Source organism: Theobroma umbraticum, unplaced genomic scaffold (genome assembly GCF_002168275.2).
Source record: "Theobroma umbraticum cultivar Fairchild unplaced genomic scaffold, ASM216827v3 scaffold_130.0, whole genome shotgun sequence".
Lineage (NCBI taxonomy): Eukaryota > Viridiplantae > Streptophyta > Magnoliopsida > Malvales > Malvaceae > Theobroma > Theobroma umbraticum.
This window is the reverse complement of record NW_018397264.1, coordinates 3,279,502-3,307,071: the sequence shown is the minus strand read 5'-3', so window position 1 is coordinate 3,307,071 and position 27,570 is coordinate 3,279,502. Positions and strand designations below refer to the sequence as shown.

General features: G+C 35.5%; 4 protein-coding genes across 7 annotated transcripts; 3 read left to right on the top strand and 1 right to left on the bottom strand.

The window, feature by feature from the left end:
• The first annotated feature begins 34 nt into the window (after positions 1–34).
• Positions 35–2,183, top strand: LOC110422041 (arginine decarboxylase-like). The gene has a single exon (XM_021435803.1). It carries the CDS (start codon positions 35–37, stop codon positions 1,988–1,990), a length of 1,956 nt encoding a protein of 651 aa, XP_021291478.1. The 3' UTR covers positions 1,991–2,183.
• Positions 2,184–9,570: 7,387 nt separating this feature from the next.
• On the top strand, positions 9,571–12,247 carry LOC110421377 (putative auxin efflux carrier component 1b). 4 transcript variants are annotated; one of them, XM_089784341.1, is made up of 6 exons: positions 9,571–10,206; positions 10,651–10,835; positions 10,924–11,149; positions 11,246–11,331; positions 11,456–11,690; positions 11,787–12,247. In XM_089784341.1, exons 1-6 carry the CDS (start codon positions 10,076–10,078, stop codon positions 11,851–11,853), a joined length of 930 nt encoding a protein of 309 aa, XP_089640467.1. In that variant the 5' UTR covers positions 9,571–10,075; the 3' UTR covers positions 11,854–12,247. The 4 variants fall into 4 exon arrangements, with proteins under 4 accessions (XP_089640467.1, XP_021290644.1, XP_021290641.1 ...); XM_021434969.2 differs by having other exon boundaries at positions 9,572–10,784; positions 10,933–11,149; XM_021434966.2 differs by having other exon boundaries at positions 9,574–10,835; positions 10,933–11,149.
• Positions 12,248–13,339: 1,092 nt separating this feature from the next.
• Positions 13,340–16,837, bottom strand: LOC110422186 (small ubiquitin-related modifier 1-like). Its single transcript, XM_021435998.1, has 3 exons — positions 16,682–16,837; positions 14,662–14,811; positions 13,340–13,677 (listed from the first exon to the last, which is right to left on the bottom strand). The coding sequence occupies exons 1-3, from the start codon at positions 16,757–16,759 to the stop codon at positions 13,594–13,596; spliced, it is 312 nt and encodes a 103-aa protein (XP_021291673.1). The 5' UTR covers positions 16,760–16,837; the 3' UTR covers positions 13,340–13,593.
• A 6,561-nt stretch (positions 16,838–23,398) lies between these two features.
• On the top strand, positions 23,399–24,562 carry LOC110421412 (F-box/kelch-repeat protein At3g23880-like). Its single transcript, XM_021435012.1, has one exon. The coding sequence runs from the start codon at positions 23,399–23,401 to the stop codon at positions 24,560–24,562; it is 1,164 nt and encodes a 387-aa protein (XP_021290687.1).
• The last annotated feature ends 3,008 nt before the right edge of the window (positions 24,563–27,570 follow it).

The window sequence follows — 27,570 nt, the reverse complement described above, 5'->3', positions numbered from 1 at the left end:
TGCTACGTATCTTTATAAACCATAGGTTTGGAACATGCAACAACTTCAGGCCAAGCCAAGCTTCAATCCAACGGATTGTTCCCATTGGTTTCCATCTTTCTCATCGCTTCTTTACAAGATTGAAAAATGGGGTGCTCCATACTTCTCAGTGAACTCATCTGGCAACATTTCTATCCGTCCGAAAGGCCTGAACTCCTCATCGACTCACGAGGAGATTGATTTGCTGAAGGTGGTGAAGAAAGTTTCGGACCACAAATCGTCAGGTGGCCTTGGATTACAACTTCCTGTGATAATTCGGCTGCCTGATGTTTTGAAGAACCGCCTGGAGTCCCTTCAATCCGCATTCGAGTCTGCCATCTGCTCTTGGAACTATGGGTCTCGTTATCAAGGTGTTTATCCTGTGAAAAGTAATCAGAACAGGTTTATTGTGGAAGATATTGTGAGATTTGGATTCCCTTTTCGATTTGGATTGGAAGTTGGTTCCAAGCCTGAGCTCCTGCTGGCAATGAATTGTTTATGTAAAGGACATCCGGAAGCTCTTTTAATTTGCAATGGCTTTAAGGATAGGGATTATATTTTACTTGCTTTGATCGCAAGAAAGCTTGCTTTTAACGTAGTGGTTGTTCTTGAGCAAGTGGAAGAGCTAGATTTAGTTATTGATTTAAGTACAAAACTTTGTGTATCCCCCGTTATTGGTTTGCGAGCAAAGCTAAGAACAAAGCATGCTGGTCACTTCGGATCAACTTCTGGTGAGAGAGGGAAGTTTGGACTAACACCAAGGCAAATTTTAAGTGTGGTGAAGAAGCTTGAAAAAGCAGGGATGCTGAATTGCCTCATTTTGCTGCATTTCCATATTGGATCTCAGATTCCTTCAATCACAATGTTAGCAGATGGCATAGGTGAGGCAACTCAAATCTATTGTGAATTGGTTCGTCTTGGGGCATGTTTGCAGTTCATTGACGTTGGAGGTGGTCTTGGCATTGATTATGATGGATCAAAATCGAGTAACTCTGATGTTTCTGTTGGTTATGGGCTCGAAGAGTATGCTTCAACCGTTGTCCAAGTCATTCAACAAGTATGTGATAGCAAATCTGTTAAGCATCCAGTGATCTGCAGTGAAAGTGGTAGAGCTATTGTCTCCTACCACTCGATTGTCATTTTTGAAGCCATATCTTCCAGTGTATCGGATTCTCCAGGTCTCAATCCTGAAGGACTGCAGCATTTTGTTGAAGGGTTAACTGAGGATGCTCGTGCAGACTACTCAAATTTATCTGCTGCAGTAATTAAAGGTGAACATACCGCCTGTCTGCGCTATGCTAATAAGCTGAAGCAGTATTGCTTGGATCAGTTCAAGGAAGGTTCCATGAATATTGAACAGCTTGCCATTGTTGATGAGTTATATGATATGGTCTCCAAGGCAACAGGTGCTTCCGAACCAATTCATACTTACCTAGTGAATCTTTCAATCTTCAATTCTGTACCAGACTTTTGGGCTATAGGGCAGATGTACCCTATTGTTCCAATTCATCGACTCGATCAAAAGCCAACAGTTAAGGGGATTTTATTAGATCTAACTTGTGATAGTGATGGAAAGATTGATAGATTCATTGGTGGTGAATTGAGCTTGCCACTGCATGATCACAGGGAGTCCAGCACAGGGCAATATTACCTGGGTATCTTCTTGGGAGGGGCTTATGAGGAGGCACTTGCTGGATCTCACAATTTGCTTGGCAGTCCCAGCGTGGTTCAGGTGTCATCACAAAGTAGCGAGCCGGAGGGGTTTGTAGTGACAATGGCTATGCCAGGGCAGTCTTGCAGAGATGTTCTTCGAACAATGCAACATGAGCCCGAAGTTATCTTCAAGGAGCTTAAGCAACGGATTGAGGAGCTTGGTCAGGTCAATGGCACCGCAGATGGAATGTTGCAGTCTGTTCTGGCAGGCATCTTCAGCAACATGCCTTACCTAACCAGGGGCTCTTCTTGTAGCTGATCTAGTTAATTGCTGTCAGTAGCAATTCTTCGAGTTGATTGTATTGGCATGTATTAACAAGAATCCCTATTATTGTGTGACAATTTCAGGTGCCTGAACAGCTTCTCACTCAAATACCAGGTGAGCTTGAGATTCTAAGGCTACAAATATGGCCGATGACTTTTTTTTTTAAGCAATTAGCTCATTGAATAAACCGGCAATTTATGTTGTATAAAATCATTCCCATTTTACAATCAAAGCATTATGTCTTAATGTTTTACTAGTAAGTGTATGTATTTTTATGCTCAAAAATTAGATTAGAAAATTTTTCTTCTAAATGAAGAAAATTCATACTTGATTTGTCTTCTCATTTTGAATGAGACGGATTTGAAACTTTACTTAAAATATGGACTTAATTCAATTTTATATTTTTATTTAATTAATTGATTTGTTTTGTAATTCTTTTCATAAATATAATTTGTGATGTGTCACAATCATTGACTGGAATTAAAATTTTTAGTTATAGTCATAATCCCGTAAAAGTAATCATTAAATTGTAAAATCACTTTATAATGATTGGTTTGATTATGTCCACATGTCACCAGTATTTGAACATCTATGAATTTAATTTTTAAAAGATTAGGTATTTAAACTCATGAACATTTTTCTTTTTTTTTCAAAGTGCAACTTTGATAATCATAATTTAATTAAATCTATCAATTTATTCTATGATTATTTAATAATAAATTTTTTAAATAATTAAATCATAAAGTGAATTCAATTTTTTCTTAATTCTTTCTCAAATATATTGATAATTTAAAAGTTTAATACTTTATCTGATATGTGGGTTCATAATTTGTACATGGTCGGATCAAACTTAAATGAATTTTATACATAGATCAAAAATTTATATTTTATTAAGTTTCGATCAAAATTATATAAAAATTATTAATTTTCGAAATCAACATTTTACTTCAAGAATGTAAAAATTATTAATAGAGATTATAAAAAAATTAAAATATTATTAATTTTAAATTAATAAAAATAAAATTATTTTTTATTTTTAATAAAAACATTAATAATTGATTAATAACTAAACACGTCATCCCAAAAATATATTTTTTTGAAAAGAGAAAACATAAGGTATATTACTCTAAAATAAACACGTATCGGGTTTCTAAACAGGGAATAAAAGGAAAACCGCGGGTCGGTTCGAGGTCGGAACCAGGAAGAGTATCATATGCGTGTTCAAAAGACAAAGACCAAAGCAGGAAGTAAAACATACTTTAGAATCTACAAAGGTATGCATTAACGATAGTTGGTCAATGGGACATGGACATGTCTTGCTTTAAATATGAAAGATGTGAACGGTCTCAAGTGTGACGAAAAGACCATTCGTTTTTGTGAAAAAGTTTTCGATGGCCTTGAAAAGTTGCCGCTTTGGCGTTTTGCCAAGGAGAGAGAAAAGGGCCATATAGAATACTTATATTTGATGGGGAAAGAAACTCTGTTAGTGTGTTGGTTTGTAGCTAGGTAAGGTTTCCGAGGAAAGGAAATGGAGTCTAACAGGGCTGGTGATCAATCTTCCAGCATCAGTCTCATTGTCATAAGCCAGGTCCATTGCTCTGTCTTTTTATCTGTTTTTCTGATTAATTTGTTGGTGCCGACTATAGATGCGTTGAAGCTTGATGAGACCGTTTACATTTGCCCGAATCAGTTCTGGTCCGCTGGTAACGCTGTGTGATTACGGGAGCAATCGTTTTCACTGAAATGTGTTTGTGGGTCTTCTCTTATTACCAAAGATCAAAAGAACAAAGTCATGCGTGAAATAGGTGATTCTGAATTGGAACATCGAGGTAGGTTCTAGATTCCTGCAGAGATATGAGTTGTCTGGGATTCTAGGATTGGATGTAACCAAATAGAGAAACATAGATTGATTTTGATCCAGAATTATCCAAAATTGGTGCATGCTGTTTATGGATTAAACTTCAGCACGCATAAATCTGGACACTAATAATTCGATTTAACTATCTCTTATTCTCTTTCAATTCATTGCCAATGAGAGGTTTTACACCTCTGTGCCTTTAACATTCATGAAAAGTACTTCTTAAATTTTAGGCTAAGGTTGGCTCCTCAGTAGACTCATTTTATTTCATCGTTGTCCAAAACTTGCTTTGTCTGCTTTTCTGTTCTCCATTATTTTGTGTCTCTTAGAGGATTGGGAGTGGAGCTGGGCCTTGAAATTATATTTTGGGCAACTATGCAAATTTTGGTTCTCTGCAACGATTGGATCATTCTCAAGTACCAAGAGAGCATGGTGAATAGAAATGCAGTAAAGGAATGTCGTCTGCTTTTATTAATGCTATCTTTCCTAATGTTGCAGCGAAATGGTTGGATTTCCAGTTTCTTTTTTTAACTCCTTTGAAGAAGCATGATTTGTAGACAATTCCCTCATGTAATGTTTCTCTCCACCAGTGCTTGTGAATGATAAATAAGTCTTTATTTATTGGATTAATTCAGTTTTTAATTAATCATCACCATATTTGTTTTCTTGTTTAATAGGGATTCAGACTTATTCAGTTTTAACTCTGCCTTCACCTCCCTCCTGGTCCCTCCTTGACCATGCTTTCATACCCTGTTATGATTGTAGGATGGAAATGAAGTGCATGTCAAGATCAGACGTGGCCCCAAAATAAAGAAGCTTTTGACCGCTTACTGCCATCGTCATTTTTTGAATTATAACACTGTTCAATTTTTGATCGGTGGTTGTCCATTTGCTGATAATAAGACTCCAGAAGTTTTTGACAAGTGTATGTTCTGTTGATAAGAATCACATTATAAGAAGTTTAATATATCCTAGTAAAAATTTTCTTTAATATGCCTGCTTCAAAATTTCCATGAGAATTCCCTCTTGATGGTGGTGAAATGTGTATGAAAAAGATCTGCTGACATCTCAAAAATTTAATGAAACATGAATGATTGTCAAAAAAAAAAAAACCTTGAATGTTAAACAAGTTTAAAGAAGTATCCCATCTTAAGAAACTACATAGGTTTCATATTTTCTCTACCTCGTTCTAGTGTTCTGAACCTTAATTTGCTGTACCTAATACACCATAAGTTCCCTGGACTAGGTTTATAGGGGTTCCTCTTTTTATTTCATTCCTCAATTCTCCAGCCAATTCTATAAAGGCTAGTATATTATCTCTTAATCATTAAAATGATCGTTATCAGAGCCATGTTTATTTGCTTTTACCATAACATTTGATCGAAGATTGTTGGGTGCAGCTGGTCTTCCCTTTGGCCTTGAGATTCAGCCTTTCTATTTGCTAATGTTATTGTATTAGCTGGAACTCGTTATATCGTCTTATAGTTGTGTATGTTAGTGTAATTTTCCTTGATGTTGATATGCAGCTTGGATTGGAAGATGGGGGTGAAATGATGCCATGGTGCATGTGGATGGAGGTGGTTATGAGGTTATCTGACACTAAGACTTCTAATGCCAAAGTTTCAAACAACAAATGCTGTACTTGTATGGTAGTGGAATGTTAAATTGTATTTTAATTTAACCAACTCTTTGAGGAGGCTCAGTGCAAGACTAGCCAAGGTAAGATGAGATTACTTCCACAACTTTTTTTTCTATGATTTACTCAAGGTATCGATACTATTAGAAAAAAGAAAAGCCACATCCCATCCGTGAAAGATTTGCTCTTTCATTGTGTCAGCTAGAGAAACCAATGCAAACAATCTTGTTATATTTGGTAGCACTGTTTGCTTAGTTTTATTTCAATGATAATTGATATGAACTTCATCTATGAAACTAGAGATTATTCAAGTAGTCTCATTTAGCTGTATTAATGTGATTGCTTGCTTTTAAATAGTACCGCTAACAATGTGTCTGTTTGCCAAAGCCACTACAAACAAGTTCTTTCCAATAGCCTTATAGCCTAATGTCAAAAATAATGTCTCTTGAGGTTTTAACTGTAATTTATGTGGGAACTAAGTCATAGGACTAAGTCCACGCATAAGGATCATGGGGACTGGCCAAGGGTCTTGTCTAATTGCGTCCCCTGTGATTGCTTGCTGAATACAATAAATTGTTGTTCCCTGGATGAAGTTTGGTGCAACTATGGCTTGAGCTTAAACAACATTTTGCTCTAGGAGAGGGGGCTCTCTCTTGTTGTATCTGAGTTGCCTACTGCATCCCAGATATTTCCTTGGGAAACTGACATTTTATTTTGGATTTCTAACAAGTGAACCTCAATGAAAGCGGTTGAGTTTTGTGATTGGTTGCCTTGGCCAAGACTTTTGTCAACCCATTAACAATTCTGAAGGTTAGATCATACAAATACAACAGGTTGGCTGAAAATACAGCTATGCAGCCAAACAATCATCTGCCTGTTAAATCTGTGTCAGCTCAAAAGCGTCTGCAAAACATGGCTCTTTTATTACACTTGATTTCTCTTTGCCATATCATCATCTATTAGACTATCTACCAAATCCAAAAGTTCTAACCTCCTCATTTCACACATTTTGCAACACTTCTTATCTGTTAGAGCATTAACAAGATCCACCCAATCATCATGTAGCAGTGTCAGCAGAACTTGTTTTTTTTTCCCTCTCCCAAGTGCAATATATCAATGAACTGGGAGAACCAGGAAAAGAGGAAACATGAATTGAGTTCCATCGGTGGTTGTGTTTGCCTAATGAATGGTCAGATGGGATTTTCTTGCTAAATCCATCTGCCAGAAAGTGCAAGAAATTAACCGTCGTGCAGATTGGGAGTGTTGCTGCATCATTCGTGTACCTAGTAAAGATTACAAGGGGGTTATACTTTGTTAGTTACATGTGCTCCTTGAGTGGAGTAGAGAGGGAAGGGAATAGAGAGGAAATAATTATTTCGTACTTTCACTATTTGCCATTTTCAATGAATAGTTTATTCATCCGAATGGCTATTCCCTATCAAAAAAGTGAACCAAACTTTAGTATTACTGTTACTCGTGAAATAAGGGAGAATGTAATACTCTTTCCCTCCAACCAATGTTTGTGCATTTTCAGTAGTAACAGGTTCTTGGAGGATCCAAGATATTCCTTATGACTGCCGTATACTTCTCCAGTTAGGGGTAGTCTTCAAAGGATGTCTTCTCTCTTCATTGGTTAATCAGTGGCAGGGAATAGTTTATAGAATTTTCAATCCTTCCATCGTTTCTGGGAAACGCACCCAAGCATCTCCTTTTAATTAATGGCCATCCTGGAGGCCCTGTTAAAGAATAGATCTACCTAAAACAGAACTGCAACTATTATTTTCTCTTTCAAATTTTATTGCTCGAACTCTATTCTGTGTAATGGTGGAAGCAATGTAGGGTTGTGGGAGCTCCTAGATTTGTCCAAGACATATTTGAAGACTTCATTGTCAGTTCCATTTGGTTTGGACAGTATTGATTAATTTTCAACCGACATAATTCATTTCCCTGTCAAAGGTTAAACAATTACTGACACTGAAAAAAAATTTATAGAAAGAGAAGGATATTGGTCATTCACATTAAGCACAACTTTTTCCATAAGCAAACAGAACTTTCCCAGCAGTTTCATGATACAGTGAAGTTAATCTCTTATTAGCTAAGTCAATTCTCCCAAGTGAGCCTATTCCTTTAGAATTTCTTTTTCACGGACAAGTAAAGATGTCGAAAAAAATCTAAAGGTAGAGTTTCCTATGTATAACAGAAGACAAAAGCCAAGCATCATCAAAGAATGGAAGTTGGTCTAGAATTTATCTCTAAAACTCAATTTTCACATATTTGAGTTTGAACTTAGGACCCCATCACCCTCACGCGTGACATTCAACCATGAAAACCGTCCAAAATAAGAGAAATGATAATTTAAATTATGGCTAGTAGGTCATTCTTGCCAAAGAAAATCTATGTGTTTTTAAGGCTGTAGAGTCCTTACATAGATCATAAGCAGAGAGAATGGTATTTTGCATGCTTGCCATAGAAAATGTTATGCCTTTCGGTGCTGTTCTGTTTTTAAGAGGCAGCTGGGACAAGATTCCCTTTCCGTGCCTGGGTTCTTGTATTGATGATCTTGGGAAGTATGTAGGACATATTATCCGTTTCCATACAACTTTAGCTTGATACACAGGACGAAAGAACAGAAACGGTCGACCTTCTTGCTTTGGCACCATTAGTTCAGAACCCCTTTGAAGCAATTCTCCACCGTTCAACAAAATGTTCCTGGCCCATGAGGGCCTTGAATCTTTCATAGCCTCTGGAAAGAAACTGAAGCTCATTGATTGAGCATATTCTTTTGAAGCATGTCAACAACCCTTTTTAATATTATCTTTCTCAACTTCTCTGTGTAGTCAAGTTATAGTAGTTCTCTCTCAATGTCACTAAGATCTATTTAGCAAACCCAAAATTGAAGGTTTACCTAGATTGTCATCAATCCTCTGAGACTAATTTCTTTTATTCTTTTCTCTTGTGGTAATTAATGAAAGATTATAGGCTAATATTTCTTTTTATTTTTGTGATTGTTTCTCTTTTAGCATCATTCTAATCTTATATGGAACCTTGACTTGTTTTCTATAGATTGATAGTTTTTTTTTCGTTTCTAAAGAGTACAAGTCAAAGTGATAGCTGTGAGCAGAACAAGACATCTTAACCAATCTAAGTACTATGAAGCTTTTACCCTTAAGAGCCTTTCTACTATGATAAAACTTCCTTTGCCAGAAACTCACCTTTGTTGGAAACAGCTTTTCCCAGATACTGTTGGAATAAAAATAAAACTATAGTTTTCTACTTGTCCTTAGCTGTAAGATAAAACTATGTCAAGTACTCCTGTTGTTCCCTTGCATCACATTTAGTTTCCAATTATATTATATAGTTCAATTTAGCTACTCGGCAGCATTAAATTCTGATCACCGTATGATTTTGTTTGTACATGCTCAGGGGACCAAAAATATTCTGCTTCAAACAATTGAGTTTTCTACCGACTGGCAGAGAAAAAAAAATTACGAAGCCCTTCTCATAAATTGTAGGCATTTATTCCAAAGACTATGACATAAGAGAAGACAAAAAAAGATAGAGGAGACAGCATCATTCTGGGGCCATGTGTTTTATTGAGCCGTTCCAATGAATCCCACATGCTTTTGCTCAATACCAACCCTGCATGCATGAAATGCATAAGTTCCAATCGATCAATGCACTCGCTTCACATTTATTTCGGATTTTCGTCTTTTCCTTGAATCTTTAAATCAAAGTCTTCAAGGCGAACTGTTTTGAAAACTTTACTGTCTCGGGCGTCCAGGCAAACTCACATCATGAGTCACCTCATTACATAAAACAGAAGACATGATGGAGGCTGCCTCCTTTAACCAGGATACGTACTTTATTTCTATTGGCTATGGCGAATAATATGTTACACCGGCTCTATCTTTTGGTGACGTATCCGTGTTGGATGCATCAGCATTATTATTTCGGCCGTGTCAGGGTGACAATTCAAGTCTGTATAATTGTCCTAGCATTTGATCGTGACTTCATAAGTGAGAACTGATGTAACACTATTAAACAGCTAGCTAATTAATCCAAGATAGAATGCTATGTGAGCTGAAAATTATCCATTCACCTTTTGTTACTGAAACCGCTACTTGATCAAGTAAAAAGAACACTTGCTGGTAATTTTGTAACTTGATAAATTGAATTTGTCTTTAGTGATAAAAGCAGAGTGCTTGCTGCACACAACAATCTCACAAAGGAATCTCTTGTGCTTCAGTATACCAGTTAGCCTTGTAGATGCTTGTTGAACCAGGTCCAATTGTGGTGAAAAAATCCTTTCCAAGTCTAAAAGTATCTCAAAAACCTTGTTGTATCAATCCCAGAATCCGGTTATGTTAACCTCAGAATCTGTGATTACTCGATAGGGAGCCTGTAATCTGGAGGAGGGAGATTCCAGTTCTTTATTCTTTGCAAGAGATCGTTCAAGTAGCAAAATATTCCATTCCCTTCTCCTCATCGTCATTAAAGCTTGAAGCTATTCATTCTCCGAGACCTTCAGTCTACACTTCATGCAAAGGAAAAAAGGTACATTGCAGAGACAAGTGAAGCAAAAACAATGATTGGAATCAAGGATTTGTACAGTGTTTTGACTGCAGTTGTACCACTTTATGTCACCATGTTCTTGGCTTATGCTTCTGTGAAATGGTGGAACATATTCACTCCAGAACAATGTGCTGGCATCAACAGGTTTGTTGCAATCTTCGCTGTTCCACTTCTCTCCTTCGAGTTTGTTTCTCGGATAAATCCTTACAAAATGGACCTCCTTTTCCTTGCTGCCGATGGAGTCTCAAAAATTTTGATATTGGTGGTTTTGCTTTGTTGGGCTAATTTCTCAAAAACAGGGAGTCTTGACTGGTCCATCACACTTTTCTCACTCTCCACTCTCCCAAACACCCTTGTGATGGGGATTCCCCTCCTCAAATCAATGTATGGGGATGACAAGGAATACCTAATGATTCAAGTTGTGGTATTGCAATGCATAATCTGGTATACTTTATTACTATTTTTGTTTGAATATAGAGAAACAAGAACTTCTGTCTTTAGCAAGTTCAAGGAAAGTAGTTTTAGTTTACCTGAGAGAGAAAAGGAGAATTTTAAGGGAACTGAAGAAAAGCTTGGTGGAAACTGCAGCAGCGAAGATGAAGTCATCAACGTTATTGCCACGACACCATCTAGCCAACAAACAGCTCAAAATGTTAACAAGATTGCACCTGATCAATCTCAACGGTTCAAGCCTATGGTTGCAGCTTCAGTGGAGGGGGAGGGTAAAGAGCTCCATTTATTCATCTGGAGATGTGCATGTTGCATTTCTCCAGGCAAGTCATTAACACCATATCTGTACATGTTAATCCAGCTTTTTTTCTTTTACCTTTCACATAAGTTGTACTGATGTCTGATATCCAGATGGGACAGGTACCTGTGAGTCAGTGCAAGCTGGTCAAAGAGAAGAAAGCAGTGGAAAGGCAGTCGCAAGTGAAAAACAAGGGGATGTCGAAAATGCTAGCATCCCCTCTTCTCTTTCTTCAGCAATGCTCCTGAAAATATTGAGAAAGGTCTGGTTCAAGCTTGTGAGGAACCCTAACTCCTATTCAAGTTTACTGGGTCTAAGCTGGGCTTTAGTCTCGTGCAGGTTATTTTAGAGCTCAATCACTTGTTTCTCGATGATCACTCTCTTCTGGCCTTATCAACTAACTGCTTCCTGTCTTTGCTTTCTTCTCTTTAACAGATGGGACATAAAAAAGCCTCAAATAATGGAAAATTCAGTCACAATACTGTCAAGTGCAGGCCTTGGAATGGCAATGTTTAGCCTTGGTAAGATCTATTTGTCTTCTGGTTCTTGTTTTTGGATACTTTCGCCATAGTTACCGTATAGTCAACGCCCTTAAAACTGTAAGTTGTGCAAAAATTAAACTGAAATTTTGTAATTATATTTAAGGATTGTTCATGGCTTTGCAACCAAGGATCATAGCCTGTGGAAAGAAGCTGGCTTTGTATGGGATGCTTGCCAGGTTTATCACAGGACCGGCACTAATGGCAATAGCATCCATTGTAGTGGGCCTCCGAGGCACCACCTTAAAGGTGTCTATTGTACAAGCAGCATTGCCTCAAGGGATTGTACCTTTTGTTTTTTCTAGGGAGTATAATTTGCATCCGGATGTATTAAGCACTGCGTAAGTTGCACCACAAATCTCAATGCAGTACCTTTTTTTACTTTCCTTCTCACTGTGGGGGATAATTGAGACATGTATCTTTTTCTAAATGTGCAGGGTGATATTTGGAATGATAGTCTCTCTGCCCATCACAGTACTATATTACATTTTATTGGGTATCTGATGAGCCACAAATTAAGGATCAAAACATAATCATGCGGAATTCAGCAGTCTTGGTCACTGATGGAGAAGTTAGAAGCACCTTATAAACAAGGTTCATTAGGAGCTAGCTCCAAGTTTATGGTCAACAAGCATTCACAGGTTGATATATCGAAGCTTTATCATGAGTTGGTTTTGTTTAGGTTTGCTCACGCATGAAGCAACACTGGTTTCTGACTCTTAATAAACGAAAATATTAAGCTATGCCTAATCCATTTTTGAAGGGTACATAACCATGCATTCAAGCTCATGTATCCTGTTTCTAGTCATAAATATATGTGATGTATTTATGTGGGCATGAACGCATTGTGTGGAAGATGGCCAGTATGATTAATAGACAGATATGAGTTTTCATTTTAGATGATCAATGAATAGTATTTTACATATATCTGAATCAGAATGATCCTAATTAAGAATTGTATCAAGTATTTTACCATAGACTCAAATAATTCTTTGCTATCCATGGCGCTTGATACATTAATTTCAATCCGCATAGACAACTTAATTGATTGAGATTTCTGGTTCCGAAAAAAACAAACTAGTAGAGCAACAAACCTTAATGCTACTTGCTGAAAACCTGAAGGAGGGAGGGTATGTCTGGGCCATTAGAAGACATGTAGGGTCCTAATTAATGGTTCCAGATGCCTCAGCATAAGCATCTGCTTTTCGGCTCATGATTTTGGAATGATCGACAATCGAGCACATGTATATGTACAAAGAAAAAATGACATAACCCATCTTGGGCTAGGCCAGAGAATGTTAGCATGAGCCCATCTTGTTTTGTATCTCGCGAGACCTGATAAGCTTAGTTGTCCCCGCCACGGCTCAATTATGTAGCTTGAGGGTGCTGGGTCCCATGATGCCATGTGGCTGTGCACGCCTGACCTGTTTGACACCACTCACGTCATGCCCCTGCACTGGGATGAGGATAATCTGTCATTTTGATTTTTGCCAATTCCACCAGGGGAAAACCATTGCTTTTTTAAAGGGCTTCAATATCGTGATATGTCTTCCTCCCAACAACAGGCGTACACTCAGTAGTATTATTGGTTTGCCATGAACAGAAGATTCATGCAGAAAGAATAGTATCTTTGATGACTATTTCATGGAACCCGTCGAGTACTTTGGATGTCAAACATCCAACCACAATGCTTGCATGCTACTAAATTTACCAGAATTCTACTCAAATTAACGCACACTTTTCTTTGAAAAGCTAAAGCCCAATCCTCTCCTCCAATCCTTTAGATCCTCGCAAGACATTAAAAGAAATACCCAAACTAATATAAAGCTTTGTATTTTTCTTTTTATTTAGTTTTGACAATTTCAAAAATGAATACCCAAACTCCCAAAGCTCCTTTTCCTTCATATTCAGGTTCAAACAATTTTTCCTTCTTACCTCTAGTGAGAGTTGAACATGCACATACCTACAGTTCAGGATCAATGCCAAAAAGGAAAAATGGAACTATTGTGTTCTTAACATTCTCTATAATTAAAGGTCCAAGTGGTGGAAGGAAGATGCACGAGAGTTCAACCATCCTTATATTTTACATTAGTTCAGGATCAATATGTATCCAAAATGGAACAACATTGATCATTACAAATTCGACATAGTAAAACTAATTAGACTTCCCTCACACATTGCTACATCAGTCAGATACTGTTATCTTAAAAGTGGTCCACCTGGTACAATAAACTCAAAGCCTAATTAAGTTGTCTTTGGCATAATATGGATGCCACCTCCCGTTTGAAGAAACATGCAAAAAATTTCAGCTCCATCCTCCAATTTTAGCTACAGAATAAGATTGACGGTTAAAGACATAATCACCATGTTCAAATTGCTGGAATATCTAAACTGCTTAAATAATGGTGAAACATAATAATGCACTTGACAAGGACTCCTATAAGTTGTCCAGATAAGAGAAATGCCCAAAATAAATTCAAGAAGAAACCAGCTAAGCTTATATTATATATATGATACCATGTTAGAAGAAGGGAAAATGTATAATATAAAACAGTATAGTCACAGGGAAATCTAAATTGTGTATTGAGAAATCTATATATATACATATATATATATGTATATATAACTCTAAATAAATAATTTTTATAGTTATCTTAACAATTTAGACATTAAATCTGTTATTCACCTCCCAGCTCTGCTGAGTTTCCTAAGCAAGTGGTTCCTTCTATCTATACTTGTCTGTGTTTTTCACATCATTTGAAATCAGAAGGAGTATTATTTTTCTTTTTCTGGTTCAACATACTTTAACACGGAAGGCAAAGTGAAGCGAATGAAGGAACAGTTTCCAGCATGTGCCTAAAAATACAATAGAAATCATCAAGAACTCATCAACCGAAAATCTGTTCTTATAGTGAAGAAAGTCAGAACTGGATAAGAATAAATGATGGGCTATGAGAATTGAAGAGAAACAAAAAAAAAAAATGAATCTTACGAAATTTGTGGGACAATCTTTTGTACACACAAGATTTACTGCATCTCAGAAGAGCAAGCCTAAAAATTTCTAACATAGCACACCTTTCATTTCCAAAACCTTTAACCACTAGATTCTTAGGATTGCAAGATTACCCTAAACATTTTATTGAACCCAGAGAGAGATTGCTTAGGAAGTTCTTCTCCTGATCAGAAATTCCAAAGACTTATATTGAGTACCAGTTCAGTGAATGATTCTTGTAATTGTAATGCGTTGTTCGAAGAAAGCTCCATTTTCAGCACATTTAACAGATTGGAGGGGAAAAAGGAGAAAAAAGGCACCTTATCTGCTGTATGTTGCCCTGGAACATGATGACCTTCATGAACAAATCGCACTGTCCGATAGTCCAATTGCTTCCTCTGACAGTAAGAATGGAGGAGCTTGCTTAACTTGATCTTGCGCCCAATCTTATAGACCACTGTACTCCCATCCTACACAAGACACACGCACAGAGTTAAAATGCAGCATATCATGCTAAGGGTGTCTAAGAATTACAAGAGTAGCTGAATCATAATATCAACAAATGACAAGAAAATGTTTCATATGCTGCAAAAAAGAAATATTATGAGATTTAATGATACTGCATTCCAAAGGTGTGCCAATCATTCCAACCTTGGCAAGTTGGATTGCAATAGTACAAGGGACCAAACTCTAAAATTTCTGGAATCAAAATTTTTTATGTTATTTGCTTAGGTGAGACTCAATCTGACATTTGTGATGTTTTCTTATTTGAAAAAATAAAAATGTTTCCATTGACCACAAATCCATTGAATCAAGGCTTGTGCACCAAGCCTAGTGAGTAGCAAACCTTGTTTCTTCTTATTTTGAGCAAAGTGAGTAGCCAACCTAAGTTCCATGTCTCCTAATTAATTGTGTCAACCAAAAATTCAAATTTCAAACTAGAAAGGCAAGTCATAACATAAATGAGATCCACCATTGTGAACTATTTGGCTGTTCACGTGCTCAAATGTAGTTAAGCATCTTAAAGCAATATTTTCTATAAAATAAATAAAACAATAATCCATTAATTTTTGAGATCCTAAACTTTCTGTAATCTTTTTGTCAATCAGATTTAGGATAAAGTTATCTATTAGGTTAATGACTTATTAAATCATTCACGGAAGTAAAAACAAGCTGTAGATCAATAAAAGAATACTATTAAGTTGACAAAGACTTTTATTTTGCTGATATTTGATGAAACACTAAAGTAGGCAACATATTTACAGCAGTCAAAGAGTGCATGAAATATTATAGTCAGTAAATTAACACTAACTCATTGAAGCTCAATTTACTAGGACTCTGCAGATGCTGTCCAGCAAAAAGATCGCTTTCATCATTGTGAAATTGAAATAAATCAATAGTGCTACGTAATGCTTATGCCATTCACTTGAAGGTATTCTACAATATGAATATAGTTCAGACCATATAAAAGCATCTGATCTGACGCTAGGGAAACAAAGTCTTCTTGATCTTATAGCAGCTGGAGTATTGATCCCTAAACTACTTAGTCTTCAACTTGTCTTGACAGAGCTTCACTATAACTAACAGTTGAAGCCCCTCACGAAATGATGTGCTTGTGCCACCATGAGGACACCCATTGCTATATTCCCTCAAAACAGATACAACTACCAAATTAAACAATTCTATCTTTTGCAAGCTCTCCACACCTTGATCATGCTAAGTTATTACCCTGATTTTCCACAAGCAGTAGACCATATAGAACTCACCTGCTTTTCATGTCATCAAGCTTACGTATTCCAGCCACCCAAGTTGTTCATAATATCCCACATTTTTCCTTATTGGAGCAATGTAGGCTGTTATAAATTTGCCCCTAACTTTATCATCAGATCCCATAAATTCACTCCATTCAACTTCCTCAAATTACATAATCACTGGGACTTGATGCATTGGTTCAAATGCATTTGATTTAAAAAACCAGCTCTCCATGATCATTAAACTACTAGCTGAAAATTTTCATTTTCTCTAATAAATAAACCACTAATCAGTTTATGTCTAACGAGGTGTACATCTTAGTTTGACCATTGTGAGATGAATGCTGAGCCAGCGTGCAATGTTGGCATTACAAAACCAGTGAGAAACCCATAGCAGGGAACAGTTTTGATGATCTACTATTATACTGAATAACCCAACAGAGCGCGCATGCACTCACTCCAGGATAAATTTTCAGGTAACAGGTAAAATCGAATGTTACGGGTTTTCAAGAAACTAATGAGACAAAAAAAAAAAAGAATTCTAAAAGAAAACACCACATAAAAGGGAGAGAGGGGGCAAGAAGTGCACCTGACCCTTTACGGTAATTTTGATACTCTCAGGTTGACCGTCAGCACTGTTACTGGCTTGACCACTGGGCCGGGACATTTTCCTTCAGGAAGACAAGAATCCCAGGAGGCCAAAAACGTTGCAAAATGCAGAAAAGAGAGAAAACAGTGGAAGCAGAGAGAGATAGAGTCGTGAAAGAGGAGATGGGCATTTAAAGAAGCAGGTAAAATAGGGTGGCATTTTGTTTTGTTTTGTTTTGTGTTTGAAGAAACCGGCAAGTACAAAGGAAGATCTTCATTTTACAAAAAAGATATGGATACTGATACTTGGCCTGCAAAGTCAAAGTGAATCAGTTTGACTTCAGAAGACTTTCCCAATTGATTGAGTCTGTCACTTCCAACTCCTATAGACAGAATCACCCACTGGTTTTAGGAAATTTGCTTTGATGATGGGGACGCCTACACTGGGATACTTTCTGGTGTGCTCCCATGCGCTCCTTTGAATCTTGGCCATCAAGCCAATTACCACGCTTGATATTCTCTGCTGAGCTCTTCACCGGGCATATTATCTTCCTTCACATTTTTTAACATGTTAAATTAAAATCAAAATAATATTTATCAAACTTAAAAGAACCATTTTTATATCTTATTAAAATAAAAAATCTTTATTGATAAAAATTTAATAAAACTATGCTCAATAATTAATTTTTAATACAAAAATACTTAAAAATACAAAAATGCTTAAAAATATGATTATTAGAAATTCTATGCTTAATTTAATAATGTAAGTCTACAGCGCGATTTCCATTTCTTTCCAAATCCTTGACCACTTTACTTGCAAGCTCTTGCTTGATCAAGGTGAACCTCAATCTTGTTAAAGAAAGCGAATCCAATGATATGCAGCACTTATATTCTCTAATCCTTGATCAAGGAGCTCTTTTACTTAATTCTTTTAAATCAATAAATTACGAAGCATATGATGAAATAGTACTATCAAGGCTTGATTTTCCCCTCTTGATATATCTAGAGAAGAGGTGTCTTGAACATGTTCTTGCAACGACTTGTTATGCCTAATTGTGTCCAAAGAAAATCTTATAAGAAAGTTTAAAAAATTACCCTTTTTTTGCCCTTTAAATAACAATATGTGAGACACCTTTGGCTATGATCACTCTACTAATGACTCTACAAAATTATAAGATTTGTTCATGTTATAGATAGAGTAGATAAGTTACAGTTATCACAAATTCCCATTAATATCTATCAAAATCTAATACTTAGTAAAGAATTCAAAACTTTTGTCCTTCAAAAATCTTTCTCAAAAATTCAATGTCAGAGACTCTTTTTGATGGGATGTTTATTGAAGTGTGATAAGTTTACCTAATTCTCAACAAGGTCGAGAAGGTTGTTCCATTTTAGATATTTTTCATATTCTTAAATTTGATTTGATATTGGAGAAGCTTAAGGCTTTACCACCACTTAATAATGCTGCAATAAAAGGACGTCATTTTACATTGCAGGTAATTGGAGGATGCCTACATTTGGGTCAAAATCTTGAGAATCTTGAAGGGTAGTATAGAGATGCGGAAATTGAATAAGGATAACACGAAACAAAGTTGGATAACGTTCATGACAATTATGATTTCATAACATTGCAATATCCACATAACTTGGTGCCAATATGCATTATGAAAAATGGTGAAATCCTCATTACTTATGGCACAAGTGTGCCTGTCTTTGCAATAGGTAGAATGCTAAGAAGATTTGAATTGTATGATCAGTGATAGGCATATTTAAAAGACTAAAAGTTGATGTTTTATATCAATTATATTAAACAAATAATGATTTAATTTTACGGTGATGGAAATCACATGTTTTTCCAGCAATTTTGATTTTTTTTAATATCATTTTTGATATGCATCCAATGTTCTGATTTCTGATAGTTTTTTTTCCTCCCAGGTATGCATCATGATAAGAGGAGCTTCTTTGCCAATGGTATTGACTCACAACATGTTCCCAAGTGATCAATTATGTAGTTTGCATGGAGACGAGGAATTGTACATTTTGATGGCATATGTAGAATATCAATCGAATTCACGATCATGTTGAAGACTTTTTTCAAAATTTCCAAAGAAATTAAACTCTTTTTGAATTGATTTTAATTGTTTTTCCATCAATCGAAGATGTAATGGGTTAAGTGAAAGACGTGGAATTCTCAAGACAATCGTTAAAAGATCACAAAATTTAAGACATTTATCAAAACTTGTCGGCTAAATTTCAGTTTCTTTATGGCTAAGTCAAGGAGTTTTGATGAGATTGCCCATACAAATAAACAAGGGGCCTGATCGAGTTGATGAACTTAACGAGAATCGCGTTACATATCGGAAAGTATGAACAGAATACTTTTGAGAAATTCAAAGGTTTTGCAGATCAGCTATGAAAAAAAATACGGACGGGTTAGCTGCGCCCAGCAGACCTGTCTGTTGGTAAGTCAAGGTCTTCTCTGACAAATAAGGTCTCCCTAAATTGAATGAACCAATCCTCCCAATCACACTCTCCCAGCAATGTTTAGGGAAAATTTTGTAATAAGAAATTACGTATGTACCTATCTTGTAAATTCAAGCTCAAAATTAATTTTTCATAAATTAAAACAGTTTTTAATGTTAAATAAATGATTATCACGTTTATTGACTATAAAGTAATGAAATAACTTTTCAGATCAAGATTAGATCAATATTGATTAACATCATTAAGATATTATTTTAATATTGTAATTCCTTCTAGAGAACATTAAAAAAGAACTTTAGAGGATGTCACATGAAACATATACTTGCTTGGTGCAATTGTGGTGCTAAGGATGGAATTTGACACTAATGGGGTGAAAAGAAAATTTTGAACCCAACCTCCACGTCACTCATTATCCTTTGAGGAGTTAAAGCCTTTTGATGTACCTAACAAAATCTTATTAGGCAAATAACAAATAGAAACGAGCCCAAGTAACAATCAAATTAAAGGATATGTCAATCACCCAACTGTAACGCTTGTTAACTCTCTTTTAAGGCATAAGAAAAGGAAGTGTAAGATTTTCTTGTACCTAAGAAAGGATAGCAAAAGGACCTCTGCATAGTTTTTTTTGTACCTAAGAAAGCCTATTTGAGGTACACCAGAGAGGTAGCGTACTGAGGGCAGATGAACACTTAAATTTTATAATAAAGTAAAATTATATACTAGAAGAGAGTTTATGTTCATTAATTATATAATAGCTTTTCTGCCGTACGTTGCCCTCGCACATGACGACCTTCATGAACAAATGGCACCGTCCGATAGTCCACCTGCTTCTTTTGACAGTAAGAATGGAGGGGCTTGCTTAACTTAATCTTGCGCCCAATCTTGTCGACCACTGTATTCCCATCCTACACAAGGGACCAAACTCTTAAATTTCTGGAACCAAAATCTTTTATGTTATTGAAAAAATAAAAATGTTGCTATTGACCACAAATCCACAGATTCAAGGCTTGTGCACCAAGCCTAGTGAGTAGATAACCTTGTTTATTCTTCTTTTGAGCAAAGTAACCAACCAACCTTAGTTCAATGGCTCCTAATCAATGGTGTCATCCAAAAATTAAAATTTCAAACTAGCCAAGTCATAGCATAAATGAGATCCACCATTGTCATCTATTTTGTCATTCACGTGGTCAAATGTAGTTAACACCTTAAAGCAATATTTTCTATAAAATAAATAAAACAAAAAACTAGTAATAATCCATTAGTTTTTGAGATCCTAAACTTTCTGTAATCTTTTTGTCAATCAGATTTAGGATAAAGTTATATATTAGGTTCATGGCTTATTAAGTCATTCACGGAAGTAAAAACAAGCTGTAGATGAATAACAGAATATTATAAAGCTGATAAAGACTGATATTTGACGGAAATACCTTAAACTAGGCAACATATTTAACACAACTCATTAAATCTCAATTTACTAAGACAATGCAGTTGCTGTCCAGCAAAAAGAACGTTTTCGTCATTTTGAGATTGAAATAAATGAATAGAACTACATGATGCTATTCCATTCACTTGAAGGTATCTCATGCTATGTACACAGTTCAGACTATATGATAGCGTCTGATCTCACACTAGAGAAACAGAGTCTTCTTGAACTTCTAGCAGCTGGAATACTAATTCCTAAAGTACTTAGCCCTTAACACCATTGTCTTGATAAAGCTTCACTATAACCGACAGTTGAAGCCAGTTACGAAATGATGTGCTTTTGCCACTATGAGTACTTCCATTGCTATATTCATTCATAAGATTTGCAACTACAGAATGAAATAATTCTATCTTCTGCAAGCTCTTCACACTTTCATCATTCCAAGTCATTACCATGATTTTCCACAACCAGTAGCCCATATAGAATTCAACTGTTTTCATATCATCAAGCTTTTGTATTCCTGCCATCCAAGTTGTTCATCATATCGCACGTTTTTCCATATTGGAGCAAGATAGGCTGTTATAAATTTGTCCCTAACTTTATCATCATATCCCATGAAATTGACTCCATTCAACTTCCTCAAATTACAGAATTACTGCGACTTGATGCATTGGTTCAAATACATTTAATTTAAACAACCAGCTCTTAATGATCATTAAACTACTTTTGAAAATTTTCATTTTCTCTAATAAATAAACCACTAATCAGTTTACGTCTAACAAGGTGTACATCTTAGTTTGACCATTGTGCGATGGATTCTGAGCCCGAGTGCAATCTTGGCATTACAAACCCACTGAGAAACCCATAGCAAGGAACAGTTTTGATCATCTAATATTATATTGAATGACCCAACAGAGCCCGCAGGCAATCACTACAGAAGAAATTTTCATGTAACAGGTAAAACCCAGGGAAAACAAAGCAGCTTCTACTTCTACACTCTAAATATCTAAAGAATCGCTTAGAAAATAAAACCAAGCTGCACTTTAAAAAAAAGAAAAACCCAAGGTAGAAGGTATCCAAATATGAAGGAAACAAGGTATTCGACTGTTAAGAGTTTTCAAGAAACTAATGAAAAAATTCCGACAAGAAAACACCACATAAAAAGAAGAAAGGGGGCACGAAGTGCACCTGACCCTTCACGGTAATTTGGATACTGTTAAGCTGACCGTCAGCACTGTTATTGGCTTGACCACCGGGCCGGGACATTTTCCTTCAAGAAGACAAGAATCCCAGGAGGCCGTAAACGTTGCAAAATGCAGAGAAGAGGGAAAATAGTGGAAGCAGCCAGAGAGAGAGAGAGAGTTGTGAAATAGGAGATGGGCAATTAAAGTAGCAAGTAAAACGGGGTAGCATTTTGTTTTGTTTTGTGTTTGGAGAAACCAACATCTACAAAGGAAGATCTTCATCTCACAGAAAAGATATGGATACCGATACCGTGGCATGCAAATTCAAAGTGAATTCAGAAGACTTCCCCAATTGGTTGGGTCTGTCACTGTCAACTCCGGTAGACAGAATCACCCACTGGTCTTGGAAATATGCTCTAATGATGGAACGCCTACAGTGGGATCTTTTCTGGTGAGCCTCCATGCGCTTCCTTGGATCATGGCCGTCAAGCCAATTAAAACGGTTGATATTCACTGCTGATCCTATCGGTATATTATCTTCCTTGCATGTATTGTGTTTTTAGACATTTTTTAAAATTTTAAAACATGATATTTTAAAAACAATTAAAACAATTTATGAAAATTTTTAAATAAATTTTATTTTTTATTTTATGCAATCTTTTATCATGCCTAATCAAGTCTTATACTAATTAGTTTTTATAATTAATAATTAATTTAGTTAAAATACAATTTGTTATTTTATACCACGTAATGGTAATTTAATATATTTACATGTCATAATTAATAATGACATGATATGTTAATATATCATAATTGATATTAATATGACATGTTTTTCTTTGAAAAGTGATAATGTGACATGTTGACATGACCATGTTATATTTTCAACTTCTATATTGACACCATGTTAATACTATTATAAAATAATTAGTGGTATTTGAATTAATGATAATTAGTTAATCATTAATTGAATTTATTTAATCCAAAATCAAAATATAAAGGTTGGATGAAGATAATAAAACAATAAAAACTTATTTAAATATCCTTGAATATTTCATGAACTTTTTCGACTATTATACTAATAATATTTATTAATTTCAAAAACCATTTTTATATATATCTTATTAAAATCGAACATCTTTAATTATAAAAATTTAATAAGACTATGCTCAATGATTAAATTTTAATAAGGTACTAAACATTTTTCTTAATACAAAAAATACTTATTAATATATATATATTTATATATATATTGAATTTGGGAGAAAAAAGATTCAAACCTTACTTCTTTCAGTAAGAAAATTATACATCAACTAATGAACTAAATGATTGAATACACTTATTAGTATTATTATCAGTTTTATATTTAATTTAATAATGTTGAGTTCTTCACCTAAGTTAAACTTAATAGGATTGTTTTTGTGTTTCACAAGAATTAAAACTCTAGGAAAAGAAAATTTTAAAATGATAAAGGAATCTTAATTACCAAGTATAAGTTGAGATGGACTCCAAGGAAATCCAGTTGCTAGGAGAAGACCCTCGGCTTCTACAAGGTGTGAATTTCTGAATATTGGTAACGTATGAGGCTATCCCCCACTCCCCAATAAAAACTCAAGAAGCAGAGAATATGGCGCCAATGATGAAGGAGCAGAGGAGAGTGGTACAACTTTTTGATGATCTAATCATTGGAATAATGGCTAGACATCCACCAAAATCAATATTGCGTTTTCGATGTCTTTCCAAATCTTGGAATGCTTTGCTTTCGAGCTCTAGCTTCATCAGGATGCACCTCAATCATGTTAAAGAAAGTAAATACAATGATCTGCAACGACTGATTCTGTCTTCTACTTATTTTCTTCAATCAATGAGCTATGAAGCAGGAGAGAAGCCATCGTACAGGATTGATTTTCCCCTGGATCCGAAATATGGTATTGAACTTTTAGGTTCTTGCAATGGTTTGTTATGCCTAGGTATGCCAAGGGAAACTCTTATCTTATGGAATCCAAGTATTAAAGAGTTCAAAAAACTACCCCTCTCTTGCCCTTTAGATAAGGATGTGCGGGACACTTTTGGATTCGGTTATGATCACTCTACTAATGACTACAAAATTATAAGAATTGTTAAATCGGTAGACAGAGCATATTTAGCAGAAGCCCCGGTTGATATCTATTCACTGAAATCTAATACTTGGAAAAGAATCCAAAGCTTCCGTCTTTCTAGAATTTTTTTTGAAAATTCATTATCAGGGACTCTTGTTAACGAGATTCTTTATTGGAATGTGATATATTTACCTAACCATGAACAAGGTTACCCATATTCAGATATTACTCGTCGGATTCTTGGATTTGATTTGACACATGAAATATTTGAAGTTTTACCACCACCCAATGATGCAATAGAAGGACGTCATTTTACATTGCGAGTGATTGGAGGATGTCTAAGTTTGGCTCAAAATCTTGAGAATCTTGAGGGAGACAGCATGGAGATGTGGAAACTAGAGAAGGATAACATGAAACAGAGTTGGATAAAGTTCATGACAATTAAGAATCTGCAAACATTTCAATATCCACAAAATTTGGTGCCAATATGCATTATGAAAAATGGTGAAGTCGTTATTACTTATAGTGAAAGTGTGAGTTTCTTTGCAATGGGTAGAAAGCCAAGCATATTTGAATTGTATGATCCGGTGAAAGACACATTCAGAAGACTAAAAGTTAGTGGTATAAGGCAATGGTCTCGAGTAATGACATATATGGAGAGTTTGGTTTCACCAAATTCTAGTGGCATGTGAGTAGGCGATTTGATGAAGGTCGATTTTGCAGTACGTGAAGATGAAGGTGTTTGCTGATATATGCAGTGGATCCCTGCAAAGGACTTGCTGAAAGGTTTTCTACAAAGCTTTCTAAATTCAATTAGCAATTGATTTCTTTCTAGTTTTTCTCCTATATCTAAATGTAGGCAGGGCTTCTTTTCATTTCGTTAGATAGATTATTGTCTGATACATTAGTAACAAATCTAAGAAGATGTTTTTATATCATTTAGATTTTAATTATATTGATTTAATTTTATGAAGATGGAGTCCACATGTTTTGGCGGTAAATTTGGTTTCTTTTAATATCTTTTTTACATGCATCCAATGTTTTGATTTCTTGTAGTTTGTTTACACCCAGGCATGCACCATAACAAAAGCAAGTTCTTTGTTATTGTCTCACAGTATGTTCCTATGTGATCAATTTATGTAATTTGCAATGCAAGATGCGGGAATAATCCTTTCAGCTGGAATATGTAGAATATCAATCTAAAGCATTTTTTGGATTTTTTGTTAATTAGCTTTTCATGTATTATCTTTTTCTATTCCATATATTCGCTCCCTGTTTTACGAGAAATGATGATGAAGAACTCATGAGGTAATAGAAAGATGCAAATCACATGATTTAAGACATTTATCACAACTTGTTTGCCATATTGTGGTTCTTTTATGACTAAATCTACCATAATCAGCCGAAGAGTTTTGATGAGATTAGCCATACAGACAAACAAGCTGCCTGATCTGGTTGATGAACTTGACAAGAATTGGTATTAACCGGATACATTTGGGAAAGTCAAAGGTTTCGTAGAGGTTTTGCAGATCAGCTGTGAAAAAAAGTATGGGCCAAGTAGCTAGATCCGTCTGTGGGCGAGTCCAGGTCTCCTCCTGGAACAAGTCAATGTCACCTTAAGTAAGAAATTGAATGAACCAATCATCCAAATCATATTTTGGAAAATTTTGTACTAAAAAAACTCATGCTTTTATTGCAAATCCAAGCATCTGAGTTAATTTTTCACAAACTAAAATCTTTTTCAGGTTAGAAATATGATTATCATACCTGTTGATTATAAAGTAATGAAATAACTAGTAACTTGAAATTTTTATAAAATTTGTTTTATCAAAACTGAACAATCACGGATTAACATCATTTAAGATATTATTTTAACATAACAATTATTTAGAAATTACTTGTAAGAACACTAATAAAGAACTTTACAAGAAATCACATGAAATAATATTTTTTTCAAAGCGTGCTTATTAATGTTAAGAACTAGTGTGTCATTTCCAGTCGCGTGTTATTTTGCAAGAGACTTTCCATGACAACGGAATCTGATCTGGATAAAATAATACCGGAGTACATTCAAAAGGCATCACAATGGTTGATATTCACTAATGGTTGATATTCACTGCTGGGCACATACAAAAGGGGTAGATGTAACTACACCCATGTAAAACTGGTGAGGGGAGTCCCTGCTGGAAGCTTAAGGACATGAATTCCTTGCTGCTGTCCTAAAGACATGAATTCCTTGCTGTTGTCCTAAAGACATGAATTCCTTGCTGTTGTCCTTGGCGGTTGAACAAGGTCATAAGAACCCAATTTCAATCAAAGAAAAGCATAACAACAACACAATATTCAAGACAAAGTTACTCTTAATTCAACAAATTTACTATAAAATCCCATAACACAACTTAAAAAGTAATGCCCTAACATTCAACAACTTTTAAGTTCAAAGCAACAAAAACATAGAATTTAAATAACCCAAAATACCACTTAAACCTAAGGTACCAAATATAACACCACAAACACTGAACTTCTTTGGTTCTCATCGTCTCGGTTCCACCAGGAGCAACGTCTGGTCGTACCTAACCAAGATATCCTTAATCTCCTTCATGCTCTGCTCATCCACATTGTTCTGATAAAACGCCACCAGAGCTTTAGCTATGCTTTGCCTAATTGCGTAGACTAAGTGTGACCTCCGCCTTTGACTCGGATTCTCATGTCGACTCCGGCGAAACGCTGTCGTCTGAGGGAGAATCGGCTGGTCGTGGAGGATCTCAAGCTCGACCAGCTCGATTGGGGAGCCTTACAAAAAGAAAATATGCATACATAACATTTCATATGGTAGGTTGCTTTTAAAAAGCACTGCATATTCATATCAACGACAGAATCACAATTCAATCTATTTAGCATTTAGGTAATGCTGAGGTAAAATCAATTTATATGGCACATAAATGCAAAATTGTACAACAATGCAACAATGACACACATCTGTCCAGAAGCTCAATTACTGATGGTAGTGTCACAACTTCTAAATCAGCAAGAACTAAGCAGTCTAATTTTCCAGAGCCCAGGCCTAGCATTCATACGTTTAATCCAAAAAGCCAGTTCTTTGTGCTTCCATTAGTGTCATTAACAATAACTTCCTGGATTATTCTACAACTCAGAGTCACTTTCTTTTGCGGGGAAAAAGGCCTAAAATAGGAAATCATCTTAAAGACTCACAACATCATAGTGCATCACCGAGTCTAATGGTATGCTTTAATAAAAGAAAACATCCAACAAGGTATCTAAGAAAGTTAGATCACAAAACTGTACCAGATGAGAAAAAACTACTACGACTTAACACCTCAAGAGTCAAGGCATCATCAGTCTTACATTACATCCAAGAGTGAATGCAACTAATCCCATAAATTACATCACACAAGTACATAATTAATGGCAACAAGTCAATAATCCAAGAAGCGTTCTTCTCTCCAATATAGGTAAAAAGCAAGTTAAAAAAAAAAAACAAAATGACAATAGAAAATGTTTACAAATTCATTATATTCCTTCCATGATTCCTAACATTGTTACAGGGTCAAACAAGTTAGTAAAAAAACGGTAAAGAAAAGTTGAAGCAAATGTTAAAATGCTTTTCTTCTAAGTTGAATTACAGGACGTGTAGACAAAACTAAAAAACCCCACAGAAAGAATCAACAGACAAACGGTA